General features: G+C 46.0%; 2 protein-coding genes across 3 annotated transcripts in view; both read left to right on the top strand.

Moving 5' to 3' along the window:
- Positions 1–5,438, top strand: part of TMF1 (TATA element modulatory factor 1) — a 58,031-nt gene extending 52,593 nt beyond the window's left edge. Inside the window, exon 17 of the mRNA XM_056524581.1 lies at positions 4,594–5,438. Coding sequence (XP_056380556.1) covers positions 4,594–4,737 — 144 coding nt within the window. The 3' untranslated portion in view covers positions 4,738–5,438. The remainder of the gene's footprint in view (positions 1–4,593) is intronic.
- A 9,096-nt stretch (positions 5,439–14,534) lies between these two features.
- Positions 14,535–17,291, top strand: part of EOGT (EGF domain specific O-linked N-acetylglucosamine transferase) — a 50,568-nt gene continuing 47,811 nt past the window's right edge. Inside the window, exons 1-2 of one of the 2 annotated variants that reach the window (XM_056524580.1) lie at positions 14,535–14,720; positions 16,565–16,780. In XM_056524580.1, coding sequence (XP_056380555.1) covers positions 14,703–14,720; positions 16,565–16,780 — 234 coding nt within the window. In that variant the 5' untranslated portion in view covers positions 14,535–14,702. Of the gene's footprint in view, positions 14,721–16,561; positions 16,781–17,291 lie in introns of both variants that reach the window. The other variant, XM_056524579.1, reaches the window with a different exon arrangement.

Here is a 17,291-nt window from a genome sequence, read left to right as displayed (position 1 = left end):
AGCGTCTGGAGGTTGTACCCTGGGTCCGGGTCCTCCATTGCCCCTGCTTGCCCCGCTTTCTTAGCCTGGGATGATGCAGCATGGCCAAATGCTGGCTGAAGCCGTCAAGGGGTGAGTATTTGGCAACTGAGGTGAGTATGCCCCCATTTCCGCCCCCCCCTCGACGAACGAGCAGTAATAACCCTGTTTCTGGGGCTGTTTATGGCGAATAGGGTGGGGGTCTGGGCAGTGAGGGGTTAACACTGCTATTTTATTCATGCTGCTTCTGCTGCATCCCCAGCTCTCAGCAAGTTTCTATTTTCTGGCGGTCCCTTTTTTGCTGGGAGCCGCCCACACTTCTCTTGCTGCAGCTCCGTGCTCTTAGTCAGCACTGGAGCCACCTGCATTCCAACTGGTCTGCCGCAGACCTGCCGGCTCTCCCCTAGTTCCTAGCATATGCCGGGAGCCGCCAACGTCTCACCTCTAGCCCGGGTCTGCGCTCCTGGGTTAATCAGCCGGCGGGAGTCCTGGGGGCATGGGCGGCAAGTAGCTCCACCCTTCTTCACCCCCTGAGCGAGCGTTCGAAACGGGAGCTAAGGATGCATCTCCTTTCCAGGTTCGCACGCTGCAAGGGTCCTTCCGTTTACTTTGGTACTTCTCCCAGCACCGCTCCTCCCCCACTTCTTGGGGTCGGCAGCACGTGGTTCAGTTAGCTGCTCCCATAGCAGCTGCTCGGTGGGAGCTCCTCCAGCCAGCCTGCTCTTGTCCCCTGGCTCGGGGCCGTGCGGCAGCTTAGCAGGCGCTTCTATAGCGTGCTGTTTCATCCCGCCACCTCTACAGGGACTGCCCGTATATGTTCTGTTCCTACTGTGGGCGTCCTAGCCCTTCATGCAGAGGGATTCCTGCGGGCAAACGTTACGCGGGGGCGACCTGCTCTCCACGCTTCCTCCCTGCCATATTTAGTTCACTAAAATAAAAAAAAAGTTCCTCTCCACTGTTGTCACTCAGGCGCCCTCCTGTGGTCATTCTATGAATTGCGCCCTCAATTTCTATGAGATATCCATTAACTGTTACAGGCCTGTAATATCTGTCCTCATCAGTTTAATATCTGCTGGGTTGCTTCTTGGGACTGCATATGGGGGCTGATTTATTTGCTTCTGTCACCTCGTACGGGACCTGATGCCCCCCCTACAATGGATGGCACTGGCCTGCTGGGTTTGCTGGGACTCCGGCACCACCAGGTCGCCCGTTAGCTCGGCGGCACTCCGGTACCCCACTTTCTATGGAAGGGTTTGAAGGAGTGATCCTGTGCGTTCAAGAATTCTTTACTAGTCAGCCAGACGGATGTCTGCATGATTTGCTGCTACATCAGGTCAACTACCATGAATTTTCCACTCCGAGAACGTACGTTCAGGTAACCCACTGCCGAGGTGTAGTTCTGAGTGAGTCACCCTCCATGGACCTTATACAATGCACCACATACAGGTCCTCAGGGTTCCCTGCTTTACCAGGCCCCTATCTACATGCCTGCCACTCTCACAGCTGAGGGCTGGTTGCCGCTTTCAATGTGTGGCTCTGAATGCGGGACCTGGTGTGGCCATGGTCCCTATGCCATATAGCCAGACTGTGTCTACATGGTTTCTAATCCACCAGATCACCTCCCCCTTTCCTGACGCTCCCACAGCCTGGTGACTTTCTTTCCATGTGAAGTTCCACACAGTGTGTCTCTGTGGGTTCATTGCTCCTGTTATACCAATCAGACTGTGTCTGCTTCTTTCCTGTCCCACATACCTCCTTCATCTCTTGCATCTACGGCAGCAGATCTGGTGTTTGGCACTATTAGGAGATGGGATGTGGACATTTCCTACAGGTTCAATGGCCTTTCACAGCAACAGCAGAACCCTCTGTTCCCCTTTCTAAGAGTTCCATGTTGGCTGCTAGGGGCACGGTTGTGACACTGTTGGGTGCTGAACCTGTCTTCCATGCTGATGGACTTTTGGATGTCTGCGGTTCTTTTCATGTTTGCAGTCTTGGTACACCACTACTATGGTGAGGTCTCCATGTCGGTGTACCTCTGCATGTGTAGCGCCCACCTTCCTTCTGTCGGTGGGGTGTGCCTCGGGCCTTACTGTAGTTTGGTGTCCACGGTTGAACACCTCTGTTCTGGCATGGGGCCTGGTGGGGCGTCATCAATTCAGCACTCCCCCTATGCCTCCAGGTATCTTCCTGGATTCCTGTGCAGGGTGGCTCAGGTGCCGACTCTGTTACCTTACACACGACCAGACTGGCTCTGTTGGCGCCCATCGGGCCCAAGGTTTTCACCCCGTTGGGGTGTTCCTCTCAATGCTGGGTGTGAGTGTGCTTCTTCCTTGCATTTGTAGTCATTTCTTTGCATCTTGCCCAACCAATGTCCAGGAGTCCGATCCCTCTAGGGACACAACTTGGCTCTTCGATATGTTCTTTCTGAGTTCCTGGGTACTACGTCCGCCCAGTACATTGTCCGGTTGCTGTAGGGTGGCGTTCCCTTGCTCCTACAGTGCCTGGCGCACTTGATAATTTTCCTTCCACGGGGGTATGGGAATTGGGGGTTTGGCATGGTTAGTGCCTGAGTTTCATCCCGACCACCCCTGTTTTCCCCTCCACTAGAAGGATTATTTCGCTGGGCACTTTCTACTGCCGAGATGGAGCCATCTCTCTCTTCCTACTATATAGGTGGGGTATCTGGCTGGGCCCTTGTTTTTCGCTAAAAGCATTCGGAAGAGCTTTGCACTGTTGGCCTATGTGCTTACTGCCCACTATTGCAGCCTGGCTCTCTTCCTGTTTCTTGGTTATCTACTTTAGTTCATGCAGTCATGGCACTCTACTCTGTAGGGGGTTTATTCATTCATGTATGGCCCGGCAACAGCTGGTCTAGGTTGTTTGGATCCTGCCATTGCTCTCTTTCCCCCTCGGCACACTATCCCTGGTAGGGTGTGTTCTTCCTGCCCTTGACGGTCTCAGTTGCACTACATTGACATCACGGTCTTCTTAAGTAACCTTCCTGTGTTCAGGGCCTGGGTGTCCCGGCAGGGTTCCCTTTTGTATCCACCTCTGTTCCTGTCCTGACTGGGTGTTGCTTGAGTTTGTTCTGGTCTGCTGGGGCCCAGGACTGGTTGGTCTCCTCTCCTTGAACACTATCCTGGGACACTGTGGCATGCCTTCTTTTGTAGGCCGGCCCTCCTGAGTCTTGGGCCTTAATGATGGTTGAGGTCTCGGGCATGTGTAGCGATCCTGCCCAGACTTCTCCGCATTCCCATTTGTGGGGCGGTCTCTCTGTGCCGCACTTCTTTTTGTCTCGAAGCGGAAGTTTGTCACTCGGGGTGTGTTTCGCGGATGTCTGGTTTCCTTACCCTTCAGGTGTAAGCATTCCAGGAGACTCAGGAACCTCCTTTTTCCCATGTCAGCCGCTCCGGTGTTCCTGGATGTTGCTTTTCAGTGTCTTCCGCTCCTTTTTTTGGCTGTTGTCCCGGGATGCCCCTTTTCTGGACGTTCCGCTCCTTTTTTGGCCATTATTACCTTCCGTCTCCTCCATCGGGTCTATGTTCTCTCAAGTTGGAGGGTGTTCCAGTCGTCCGGATTACACCAGTTGAGCTATTTCGCTTCCCGGGGACTCGTGGTGGGCCCCTGGATGAGGGTTTTGGGTCTGCAGATGTTCAGTTCATCGATCTTCTGTACCAAGTCTCTCTTGAGCCGGTTTCCATCTTTCTTTTCCCAGTGGTTTTCTGGTCTCCACCTTCTGTGCTCGCCATCTGTCCAGGCGCCCACTGCTCTCCCTGGCGTCCACTGCTCTGGATGGGGCTCTCTTGTGCCCTTTTCCATTTTTGTTTTCTTGCCGGGCTGGCCCTCTGTCTGGTTCTGTGTTCCTTGGAGTTGTTTTCCTAATTCCTTCCAGGATGGCCCATCTGGCTTCCTTGTCGACCTTTTTCTTGTCTTTCTGCGAAGCACGGTCCCTTCCTTTGGCGTCCAAGTCCAAAGACAAAACTGATTACCTCACTTCCAGTGGGCGGGTATATCCTGCCAGGGAGGAGCCGACTTTTTTTCCTAGTGTCAGCTCAGTGAAGGCTACGAGAAAGAGATTTTGCGGAAAGTACAAAGAAAAAATCTCCTTTTTCAAATCAACTGGTGCCAGAAAGTTAAACAGATTACAGTACTTATCAGTACTTGTCAGAGCAGGAGAGGTTTGCTATGGGGATTTGCTCCTACTCTGGGCAGTTCCTGACACGGACAGAGGTGTCAGCAGAGAGCACTTTGGTTAGACAGAAAAGAGCAACTTACGGTAACTTCCTCTGCAGTATACAGCAGCTGATAAGTACTGGAAGGATTAAGATTTTTTTTTAATAGAAGAAATTTACAAATCTGTTTAACTTTCTGGAACCAGTTGATATGAAAAATATTATTTTCCACCGGAGTACCCCTTTAAGTGTCAATGGGGGAGAGGTGAGGCAAAGAAGAGGCATGCATGCTGTGACTTGTTATCTCCTTGGGCTTTGAGCATGACACATTGCTGACAGATTCCCCTTAATATATGGGAGAGACCACAGATTTTATTATAATAAAATCTATTGTATATTTTAGGATTTGGACCAGCGATACAACACTATCCTGCAGATGTACGGCGAGAAAGCCGAAGAAGCTGAAGAACTGCGCCTAGACCTGGAGGATGTAAAAAATATGTACAAGACTCAAATAGATGAACTATTACAACAAAGATTAAAATAGTTTTATTAGCAGAAACTCCAGATGTCTTAACAGAGAACACATTTTAATCAGAATCCTGCTTCCTATGTAAATGTTCACCCCCGTCCTCCTGTATAAACCGTTCGTGTACATTCAGAGATGATTTTTATTTGCCGCATGTTGATATAGCTTTTTCATTCTTTCTCTTTAAAACCTAATATTGCTGTTTAAATTATTATTTGTGTAGTATTTAAGTTTTTTTTCAGTCTAAAGCTCAATTTTTTTTTTAAAGTTCCTATAATACAAAACCAGTTCTGCGGATGTCCTTTTTTTTTTTTTCTTAATTCTTTTGAAATGTAACCTGTAAGCAAACAACAGTGCAATGTACCAGTCAGAGCAGCACTGTCAACGCTGTAAAACATAAGACTGGACACAGGCTCCAGGGGCTGAAAAAGTGCTTAGATCCAGAATAAAAACAGCAGCCCTCCTGTAGTGACAATTAGGGTGTATTAGAGGTTTTTATTTTTCTTAAAAGAGACTATAGAGTATTAAAATATATAGTGCAGAGATAAGAGCGATACATAAAGAATGGCAGCAGTGATACAGTACATACAAGTCCTTTAGTTATCCTCTTGGCTGTGTTCAAAAACCCCAATTAAAGGGGTTATCCAGGAAAAAAACTTTTTTTTTTTTTTTTTTTATATATCAACTGGCTCCAGAAAGTTAAACAGATTTGTAAATTATGTAACAATAGATGAATGTAGCATTCACTCACCGCAACAACGGCATCAACGTTCCCGGCTAGAAGGGATCGTGGGTCGGCGTCTTCAGGACTTCAGGAGAGGCCAGAGGAAGCGCGCAACAGCGCGTGAAACAAACCGGTTGTAGCCTCTGAGCGCTCCTGAAGTCCTGAAGACGCCGACCCACGATCCCTTCTAGCCGGGAACGTTGATGCCGTTGTTGCGGTGAGTGAATGCTATATTCTTCTATTGTTACATATTGATACTTTACCTAGTCGCATGCACCCCGCAGGTTTTACGGAGTAACTGGACCCTGACAACTGCAGCAGATTCCTTCTACTGGTACCACCCACATACAGAGTTGCTCTCCTTCTGTTTCTTTTCTCTCAATTGCGTGATAGATTTGTAAATTACTTCTATAAAATAATCTTAATTCTTTCAGTACTTATGAGCTGCTGAAGTTGAGTTGTTCTTTTCTGTCTAAGTGCTCTCTGATGACACGTGTCTCGGGAACCGCCCAGTTTAGAAGCAAATCCCCATAGCAAACCTCTTCTACTCTGTGCAGTTCCCGAGACAAGCAGAGATGTCAGCAGAGAGCACTGTTGCCAGACAGAAAACAACAACTCAACTTCAGCAGCTGATAATTATTGAAAGGATTAAGATTTTTTTAATAGAAGTAATTTACAAATCTGTTTTAACTTTCTGGAGCCAGTTGATATAAGAAAAAAAGTTTTTTCCTGGAATACCCCTTTAAAGTCAATAGGGTCTGTCAGGTGCTGTTGGTGTGTCCTGCAAGAAGTGGATTCGGAGGCAAATAATGTTTTTGGTGTTCTGCTCCTATTATGGAGTAGAACAGTGTTTCCCAACCAGGGTGCCTCCTAGATGTTGCAAAAGACAACTCCCAGCATGCCTGGACAGCCAAAGGCTGTCCAGGCATGCTGGGAGTTGTAGTTTTGCAACACCTGGAGGCACCCTGGTTGGGAAACAATGGAGTAGAAGAATGGAAAGATAAGTGCTGATGAATATCCCTCCATACAAACACAATGGTTGAAGACTACAAACAAACCCTATATAGTCTAATAGAGTCCTACTCCTTTTCAATTTTGTCCATTTCTCTGCATAGACTTCTATGCAAAGAAATGTACAGATCCCATGGCCAACCGGGGAGCGGAGCACCTCCCAGTTCCCGAGACACGTGTCATCAGAGAACACTTAGACAGAAAAGAACAACCTTAACTTCAGACGCTCATAAGTACTGAAAGGATTAAGATTTTTTAATTGAAGTAATTTACAAATCTGTTTAACTTTCTGGAGCCAGTTGATATATAAAAAAAAGTTTTTTCCTGGACTACCCCTTTAAAGGGGTACTCCGGTGGAAATCTTTTTTTTTTTTTTTTTTATCAACTGGTGCCAGAAAGTTAAACATATTTGTAAATTACTTCTAGAAAAAATTCTTATTCCTTCCAGTACTTATTAGCAGCTGTATACTACAGAGGAAGTTCTTTCATTTTTGGATTTCTTTTCTGTCACGACTACAGTGCTCTCTGTTGTCACCTCTGTCCATCTCAGGAACTGTCCAGAGCAGGAGAAAATCCTCATAGCAAACCTATGCTGCTATGAACAGAGGTGTCAGCAGAGAGCACTGTGGTCAGATAGAAAAGAAATCCAAGAAGTAAAGAACTTTCTCTGTAGTATGCAGCCACTAATAAGTACTGGAAGGATTAAGAATTTTTAATAGAAGTTATTTACAAATCTGTTTAACTTTCTGGCACCAGTTGATTAAAAAAAATAAACAAAAAGGGTTTTCCACCGGAGTACCCATTTTAAAGAAATTCTGGTTATGGTGATTGTAGTTAGAAGCCATCTGCTTCTCCAAAATGGGATATGCCATAACCTACTGTGGGTGGTCCAAATGCTGGAACTTTTCCTTATTTGTAGAATGGAGGAGCCATGGCACCATCCCAACTAGATGTTGGGCAGAGAACTACAATAAGATTTGCAGTACTTGGACTGCGCCAGCTTGCGAGGGGCACTAGGCTGTTGAGAAAGCACAAAGGAGACATTGCTTTACTAGGGCTGTGTTGTAGGGTGTTCTGGTAGGGGCCCTAGAGCTCAGACTCCTGTTAGTCAAAAATGTATTGCATAGTCTACAGATGCTTACATGTCAGTAGACTGCTAACCCTTCCCTATGTGCCCAGAATAGACATGGCTTCCCATTCCTCACAAAAGGAGAAGAGCCACCAATGTGGCGCTGTTATTGCTCTTGTTTTTATTTATCACCCAGTAGATCTAAAAAGAAATGGTGAATAGATCCATGTATTTCCAGATATGGTTTTATGTATAATACTGTAAAAATGATGAAGCCTACCAGAGACTATAATATGTCAAATGATTTCACGAGAGGTTGAGGTTGACCCCATTGGTGTTGGTATAATACTGTTAGCCGATCTCTTGGTTGGTAGACAGAATGGACGTTAAGGATCCGCGAAATGTTATTTCCATGGTTGTTCTGCTGGACAGAATCGGACTGTTATATGATCACTAAGTGAAGGCTATAGCACCTCAAATAAAAGAACAAAATAAGATGGAGCATGGCTGTAGATCCTTATTCCTAGGGAATGATGGGAACAAGTACAAAAGTTTGTAGATGTGAAAATGTGCTATTTTACAATCAATCTATTCATATTCATGCATATTTGGCAAATTATTTTAAAGGGTACCTTTAAAAAAAAAATTACTTTTGATATATTATAGATTAATGTATGCAGAATAACTTTCCAATAGCATGTTATTAAAAATATGCTTCTTTCTATTTAATTTTCCACTTTGAAAACATGACCACTAGGGGTCTCCCTACCAGTCCCAACCACAAGCCCTTTTTATTTTTTATTTTTTTTATAGATTTCAGACTCGTGCTGGAGTCCTAAATCTCAGACTGCAGCCGGGACACAGACAAGCTCAGCACTGCTCCCTGTAAAATTAAATAGAAAGAAGCATATTTTTTTAATAACATGCTATTGGAAAGTTATTCTGCATACATTAATCTATAATATATCAAAAGTTTTTTTTTGATGAAAGGTACCCTTTTAAGCCAGGAATATATCCAAATGGAAGGGGATGTATGGTATATATGAAGAAAGGACATATGCTTCTCATTCCTGCTCAGTCCACTAGTGGCTTTCACTCAAAAAACTGTATAAAAAGACTGAAGTTTTTTTTTTTCTTAAGAAAACATTGGAGGAGATTTATTAAAACCTGTGTAGAGGAAAAGTTGCCTAGTTGCCCATAGCAACCAATCAGATCCCTTCTTTCATTTTGCAGAGGCCTTGTTTCAAATGAAAAGCAATCTGGCTGCTATGGGCAACAAGGCAACTTTTCCTCTGCACAGGTTTTGATAAATCTTTCCCATTGTGTTTCATACATACAGCTTAAAAAATAAAGTGCACTTGTTTCACACATTTTACGTGTTGTTCGGACCATTTTTTATGAAGGGCGAGCTACAATTCCCAGCATGTCCGGACAGCCATCTGCTGGAAGTTGTATTTTTGCAACATCTGGATATCCGCAGTTTGTAGACCACTGCTCTAGGGAGTGGCAATTTTTCAGGCTTCATTCTTAGGTTATGTTCACATGGCAGAATTTCCAAGTGGAATTCCGCTGGAATATTCAGCCTGGAAATTCCACTGCAGCAGAGTCCTATTGATTTCAATGGGATTCTGCTGCACTGTGCACACTGTGGAATTTCCACAGCAGATGTTTCTACCATGGAAATCCCAATTCCTTCGTCCACAGAAACATTGAACCTGTTCAATGTTTCTGGGGTTTCCGCTTGGAAATGTATTGCTGTTTATGGAGACAGCACATTTCTGAGAGGTCCTAGTGCCGCCAAATTAAGTAAATGTGTGGAAGGTCTGCCTGTATTTTCCGGTAGACATTCCTGCAAATTTTGGGCTGTGTAAACATAGCCTTAGACTTAGACTTCTCTATAGCAGAAACAACTATAAAATGATTTACAATCAGTGCCACCTAGAAGGGTAGGAAATTCACGGCATTTTTGTTGGGTACTTTGACACAGGTCGGATACACAATCCGCAGCACATAACAACAATGCCAGACATTAAGGAATCGTAACACAACCTGTAGAAAATATTTGTATTGAAATTGACGTGCGGTGGGGATTCTGTCAATTTATGCAGCAGATTTTTTTTAAATCTGGAGTGTTCTATAATTTGCTGCAGACATTCTTCATATTCATAGCAAAATATGCAAAGGTGATTTTAAATACTAATAGTGCAGTGGTCTAACTAAAACAGCCAATGGCTGTCCAGACATGCTGGAGTTGTAGTTTTGCTACAGCTGGAAGTCCACAGTTTGGAGACGGCTTCCATAGCAAATCTACAAACCTCTAGATCAGGGATACCCAACTGGCGGACCGCAGTCCAGATCCGGACCGCGGCTGCCTGGCATGCCAGTCTCAAGACACCGATACAAATGAATAGCCGGAGTGAGGGAACACTGTGCTCCTTGCCTGGCACTTTTCTCGTGATGCAGGCGGTGCGATTAGCGCTGCCTGCATCATCTGCTCTGGCCAGGCCTGACTAGAAGAGGCCGGAGCAGCAGTGCAGCGTGGGACCTGGAAAGGGGAGCCTACACTGTCAGGTGAGCAGTCATTCCCCCACCTGTGACTCTCCAGTTGTTACAGGACTACTACTCCCATCATGTCTGTCTGTCTGTGCATGATGGGAGTTGTAGTTTGCAGCAGCTGAAGAGTCACCGTGACACAGTTTGTGGTGGCACAGTGACTTCATATATTCTGGGGGTGCAGTGACTTCATATATTCTGGGGGGCACGGTGGCATCATTCATTATTTTATGGTACAATAAGTCGGTACATGGCACAGTGTTTGTTAAAATGATATTTGGGGGCATATTGTGTGGCAGTAATATACCAGGGACATAGCATGGGGCAGTACTATACCAGGCATACAGCGTGTGGCAGTACTATACCAGAGGCATACCAAGTGGCAGAAATATACCAGGGGCACAGCATGTGGCTTGAATATATAAGGGGCATAGTATGTGGCAGCACTATACCAGGGGCATTGCGCGTGGCAGTAATATATTCAGGGGCACAGTATGCGGGAGAATTATATTTATGGGGTACAGCGTGCTTCAGTAATATATTCAGAGGTATAGTATGTGGCAGTAATATATTCAGGGGCACAGCGAGTGGCAGTAATATATTCAGGGGTACAGCGAGTGGCAGTATTATTTTCAGGGGTATAGTCTCCTGCAGTATTCAGAAAATACAGGAAACACTACATTTACATCCTCCAGTCATTTTACCTATATCCTTCATGGCACTGCGGCCACTAGATGTGCACCAGGCCTCCGCGCTTTGCTCGGACATTTACCAGTGGCAGACCTGGATAAGTGGACCCTCACCAAGAATAGTTGAGTACCCCTGATCTAGATAACTCTAGACAGGCTAGCCATAAAAAGTAATGGTTGCAGCATTTTTTTACATCATTGGGACCACTGCTTATTCCAGTGCTGGGTTGGAGGCTCAGCTTAAGGACTTCACCACTTGCTGGTTTTCCATTGTAATTTGTGATCTAGAAGATATTGAACATACACATAAGAGCCACAACTATCGATGTCCTAAGTATACGATGCAGAGAGAATACCTATTAAAAGATGTCTGATCAGACTCCAGACTCCCTTTTTGTTTTTTTTCTAGATTACCTATAGATTGCTATTGGATTTTCTATGACCTGCATTCCACGTCATAGGATTGTATTGAGCAGTACAGCAACAGCATTTACCAAATACAGTGGTCCCTCAACATACAATGGTAATCCGTTCCAAATGGACCATCGTTTGTTGAAACCATCGTATGTTGAGGGATCCGTGCAATGTAAAGTATAGGACAGTGGTCTACAACCTGCAGACCTCCAGATGTTGCAAAACTACAACACCCAGCATGCCGGGCATGCTGCGAGTTGTAGTTTTGCAACATATGGAGGTCCGCAGGTTGAAGACCACTGGTATAGGAAGTTATACTCACGTGTCCCCGCTGCTACAGACCGTCACCGCTGCCCGGGATGTCGCCTTCCATCGATGTTGCCGCTTCCCCGGGGTGCCCCAATGCTCTGGCAAGGCCTCTGCTTCCCGGCATCCTCGGTCTCCGTCGCCGCCATCACGTCGCTACGCACGCCGCTCCTATTGGATGACGGGACGGCGTGCGCAGCGACGTGATGACGACGATGGAGAGCGCTGACAATGCAGGGGATCCCGAAGAGGACGCGCCGGAGCCCCGAGGACAGGTAAGTGATTGTCAGCGGACCACACGGGCACCGTAAACGGCTATCCGGCGGTGGCTGAAGCAGTCTGCGCTGCCGGATAGCCGTTTATGCGATGGCCCCGACATACAAAAGCATCGTATGTTGATGCTGCCTTCACCATGCGATGGACTCTGAGAGGCCATTGTATGTTGAAATGATCGTATGTCGGGGCCATCGTAGGTCAGGGGGGGGGGGGTCACTGTATAAACCTGTATTTGCAAAACAGAACTGTTTAGGGCAGCCTGGATTCTGCCTCTAGAGCTCCATACACAAGTTATTATAAAATGAGACACGTTAATCTGATTTTCATGTTAAAAAATAAGACTCAGAATTCGGCAGATATGGAATTTGATGCGGAGTTCACACATATCTTGGTGCCTAATTCAGCTCCTATTGATTTCTGTGGGGGAAAAAAAAAGTTGAAAAAATGTACAGCAAAGTGTTTCAGCGTCTGGAAATTCTTTGTCGCACTTTTTAAAGCAGCAAAAATGTAGCTTGTTGTGCAGCATCCATCCATTTCCCATTGAAATCCATAGAGGAAAGCGGATTTGATGTCCAGAACTATACACGTGGGCTGCTTTCATTGTCAGCGGGAACGGGCCGTCAGGATTGTTTGCAGATTTCTTTTTTTGCACAGTGAATGTTTTGGAAAAAAAGTTGACATAAGAAAAAAAACGTTTTTTACTGTTTTGTGATTGACGTGTGAATACTGACCAAGTAAAACATCTGAGGGGTTACTGTCTAAGGGTGGATACTGTAACAAGCCTTGTGATAACTGACTATGGCCTAAACAAGAGTATTGGCCCAATATAGAGGTATGTGACCACCGGTTATATAGTGCGGACATATTGTGCAAGCAGCAACTATAACTAGTGTGAACACTGGCTTAAAGGACAGACGTGGTTGCTGATCACACATGGACTTTGTTTTTTTGCAGAAGTCTTTTCTAATTATGGATTCCTATATTATGATTCCATGTCAGCGGATAATACTGCTAGTGTGAATATTGGATCGAACACATCTTATACATGGACTTTATAGGTGCCAATTATAGTGGTTTGTGACTGAAAAAATACAAACAGACACCATAACAGTCGACTGCTGTTTGAATTTAAGTACAGTGACCCCCCCGACCTACGATGGCCCCGACATACGATCATTTCAGCATATGATCACTCTCAGAGACCATCGCATGGTGAAGGCAGCATCAACATACGATGCTTTTGTATGTCGGGGCCATCGCATAAACGGCTATCCGGCAGCGCAGACTGCTTCAGCTGCCACCGGATAGCCGTTTACGGTGCCCCGTGTGGTCCGCTGACCATCACTTACCCGTCCTCGGGGCTCTGGTGCGTCCTCTTCGGGATCCCTGCATCGACGTCATCACGTCGCTGCGCACACCGTCCCGTCATCCAATAGGAGCGGCGTGCATAACTACGTGATGGCGGCGACGGAGAGCGAGGATGACGGGGAAGCAGAGGCCTTGCTTGCCGGAGCATCGGGGACACCACGGGGACGCGGCGACAGCGATGGAGGGCGACATCCAGGGCAGCGGTGACGAGCGGTGATGGTCCAGAGCGGCGGGGACAGGTGAGTACAACTTCCTCTACCAGTGGTCTACAACCTGCGGACCTCCAGATGTTGCAAAACTACAACTCCCAGCATGCCCGGACAGCCAACGGCTGTCCGAGCATGCTGGGAGTTGTAGTTTTGCAACAGCTGGAGGCACCCTCTTTGGGAAACACTGGTCTATGTCTACAGTCTGCGATGCAACATGGCGTTGGTGGATGGAGCGAGACATGATGTCCCAGATGTTCTCAATCGGATTCATGTGGCTGGAGTGTGTCAGCAGTTCCTGCAAGAGGAAGACATTGATGCTATAGACTGGTCCGCCCGTTCCCCAGACCTGTATCCGATTGAGCACATCTGGGACATCATGTCTCGCTCCACCCACCACAGACTGTCCAGGAGTTGGCGGATGCTTTAGTCCAGGTCTGGGAGATCATCCCTCAGGAGACCATCAACCACCTCATCAGGAGCATGCCCAGGCGTTGTAGGGAGGTCATACTGGCACCTGGAGGCCACACACACTACCGAGCCTCATTGTGACTTGTTTTAAGGACATTACATCAAACTTGGATCAGCCTGTAGTGGGGTTTTCCACTTTGATTTTGAGTGTGACTCCATATCCAGACCTCCATGGGTTGATAAATTTGATTTCCATTGATAATTTTTGTGTGATTTTGTTGTCAGAACATTCAACTATGTAAAGATGAAAGTATTTCATACGATTAGTTCATTCATTCAGATCTAGGATGTGTTATCTTAGTGTTCCCTTTATTTTTTTGAGCAGTGTATACAACCGCTGTGGAATTGGTCATTATAAACATATATATATATATATATATATATATATATATATATTTATTATAGAGATAAGATATATATATATATATATATATATATATATATATATATGTATTTAATCATTTATATCTGACCATTTCCACAGTAAATACTACCAGGGACATTACAGGTTGCTGAACACTGCTATAGATAATAACAGGCTTGTAAGACATGATGGGAGTTGTAGTTTTGCCATAGCTGGAGGGTGACAGGATATGGGGGATTTTATAATAGAGCTACAGCTGGAGAGTTCCAGGTTGTGGACCGGGGCTCTAGGGTCGGTAGGGGGCACTACACCTCTGGGCACAGCCTATTATACACCATCTGTCTGCAGCCTGTCCTGCCCGGTGCCCCCTCCTCTGCCCATATAATGAGGGCCCCGTCACCACATACAGGCGGGGTCCTCCGCATCCTCCCAATGGGCGCCCACCCTTCTCCCTTTCACCGCCCCGGGCTTCCGGCCCTGCCTCCCTTCACTACACAGCGAGCCGGGGACTGCAGGGTGATGCGGCCGGACAATGAGCAGCTGGACCCTGGTAAGAGAAGATGGGTGAGGGGGGCACATTATACATCCTCCGGGCGCGGCGCCCTAATCATTCCTCCTTGCTCCTAGTGCATGCTGGGAGTTGTAGTATGGACACAGCTGAACAGGTTGCAGAGAGGAACAGAGCAGCCAATCAGATGCCTCCCCTTACTTGTCAGCGGGGACTTTAAAAAAAAAATAAAAATAAATAAATAAATAAATAAATGAAATGAAAGTAACCACCTGATTGGATGCCATAGACCAGTGGTCTTCAAACTGTGGCTCTCCAGATGTTGCAAAACTACAATTCCCAGCATGCCCGGACAGCCGTTGGCTGTCCGGGCATGCTGGGAGTTGTAGTTTTGCAACATCTGGAGGGCCACAGTTTGAAGACCGCTGCCATAGACTACTGCCCCACTCCATTTGTTTCACCAATTGTCATAAATCTGTGCAGAATCTACAACTCCTACATGTTAACTTCTGCCTCCAGCAGTGGGGACCACAAGTCTCAGCAGATTGTGCAACTGCATTTCCAGAATTCATGATTTTTAATATGTCAGTTCCCCCCCCCCCCCCTGGTGCATTTGCAACAACTCCCTATGTTAGGTTGCATTCCGTTACTGTTACATTCCGTTTTACCTTGCTATATGCAAAAGCGTGGTCAACCATGCTCTTGTGTATGCAAAAACCTCTTCTGTTATGCTACCGTGTGTTGTTGTGTGCTTCTATTTTTATAATGTAAGTCAATGACAAACGGAGTATGCTGTATGGCATCCGTCTTTAGCATCTGTTAAAGGAGAAGTATCATGGTAGAAAACGTATCCCCAATCCAAAAGATAGGGTTAAAGGGGTATTCCAGGCAAAAACTTTTTTTTATATATCAACTGGCTCCGGAAAGTTAAACAGATTTGTAAATTACTTCTATTAAAAAATCTTAATCCTTCCAATAGTTATTAGCTTCTGAAGTTGAGTTGCTGTTTTCTGTCTAACTGCTTTCTGATGACTCACGTCCCGGGAGCTGTCCAGTTCCTATGGGGATATTCTCCCATCATGCACAGCTCCCGGGACGTGACATCATCATTGAGCAGTTAGACAGAAAACTTCAGAAGCTAATAACTATTGGAAGGATTAAGATTTTTTAATAGAAGTAATTTACAAATCTGTTTAACTTTCCGGAGCCAGTTGATATATAAAAAAAAAGTTTTTGCCTGGAATACCCCTTTAAGTTTTAGATTGCGGGGGACGGGGGGACGGTGCGTCACGACCCCTCCATATAGCTCTATGGGAGAGCTGTTCGGCAATCTTCGGCTCTCCCATAGAGCTATATAGAGAGGGCTTGGCGGCCCCCGCTTTGGGCGAGGGTCGTGACGTGCCTCTGTGAAGGTGAGCCGGGGCTCCAAACAGGAGATCGTGGGGGGCCCCAGCACTCGGAACCCCCGAGATCTAAAACTTATCCCCTATCTTTTGGATAGGGGATATGCTTTTTTCCATGATACTTCTTCTTTAACGACTAGTTTTCCCCCTCAGACATATACATTAAATGCACAGCAATAACGCAGTGTGAATTCACTCTTACGTAAACTGCTCAGCTCAGCCATTGGACACTTTTCTGCCAGTTTCCTGCACAGAATACAGCTGATATCTGGGGGTCTCAACAGCAGGACCCTCTGTGACCAGTTTTTTCTTTATGTAACCCATGTAATTTCTTAGCATATATTATTTTCCCAGTTAGCAATATTGTGTGATATATATATATATATATATATATATATATATATATATATATATATATATATATATATATATATATGTATATAATTTTTTTTTTTCTTTTCTTTCTTTTTTCCCCCCCAGAAGCTGAGCACTGTCATGGTCTGCGCAGTCTTGGGATTCGTACTACACGTAGTAAACCTTGCTGTTCAAAGCCTGGTTGTGTCTGCAGACAAGAACGTCTCTTCTCTACCTTATGACTTTCAGAAGATCAATCTACCGGTTGGGCACCTGCCCTGCTTCCTGCACAATAACCATGATGTGGCCAGATCCTGCAGCCAGGACCCCAGCTGTCCTTTTAGGGTAAGTTCTACAAAACCTAAGCTTACAGAGCACCTGTCGTTAACAAAAACTTTTTATGCAATGTAGATAATACCATTATATGTATATTTGTAATATACAATGATTAACAAATGCGTATATTTTAGTCTATACAGCTATAGTCTGTGTGTCTCTGTGAGGACACCAAATACAGGAAGTGTGGGCAGACAAGCAGGGCTCTGTACACTGAGGACAAGCAGGGCTCTGTACACTGATGACAAGCAGGGCTCTGTACACTGAGGACAAGCAGAGCTCTGTACACTGAGGACAAGCAGGGCTCTGTGCACTGAGGACAAGCAGGGCTCTGTGCACCGAGGACAAGCAGAGCTCTGTGCACCGAGGACAAGCAGGGCTCTGTGCACCGAGGACAAGCAGGGCTCTGTGCACCGAGGACAAGCAGGGCTCTGTGCACTGAGGACAAGCAGGGCTCTGTGCACTGAGGACAAGCAGGGCTCTGTGCAGTGTGGACAAGCAGGGCTCTGTGCAGTGTGGA

Source organism: Hyla sarda, chromosome 6 (genome assembly GCF_029499605.1).
Source record: "Hyla sarda isolate aHylSar1 chromosome 6, aHylSar1.hap1, whole genome shotgun sequence".
Classification (NCBI taxonomy): Eukaryota; Metazoa; Chordata; class Amphibia; order Anura; family Hylidae; genus Hyla; species Hyla sarda.
Note: the sequence above shows the minus strand (reverse complement) of the source record. Positions and strands in the feature narration are given on the sequence as shown.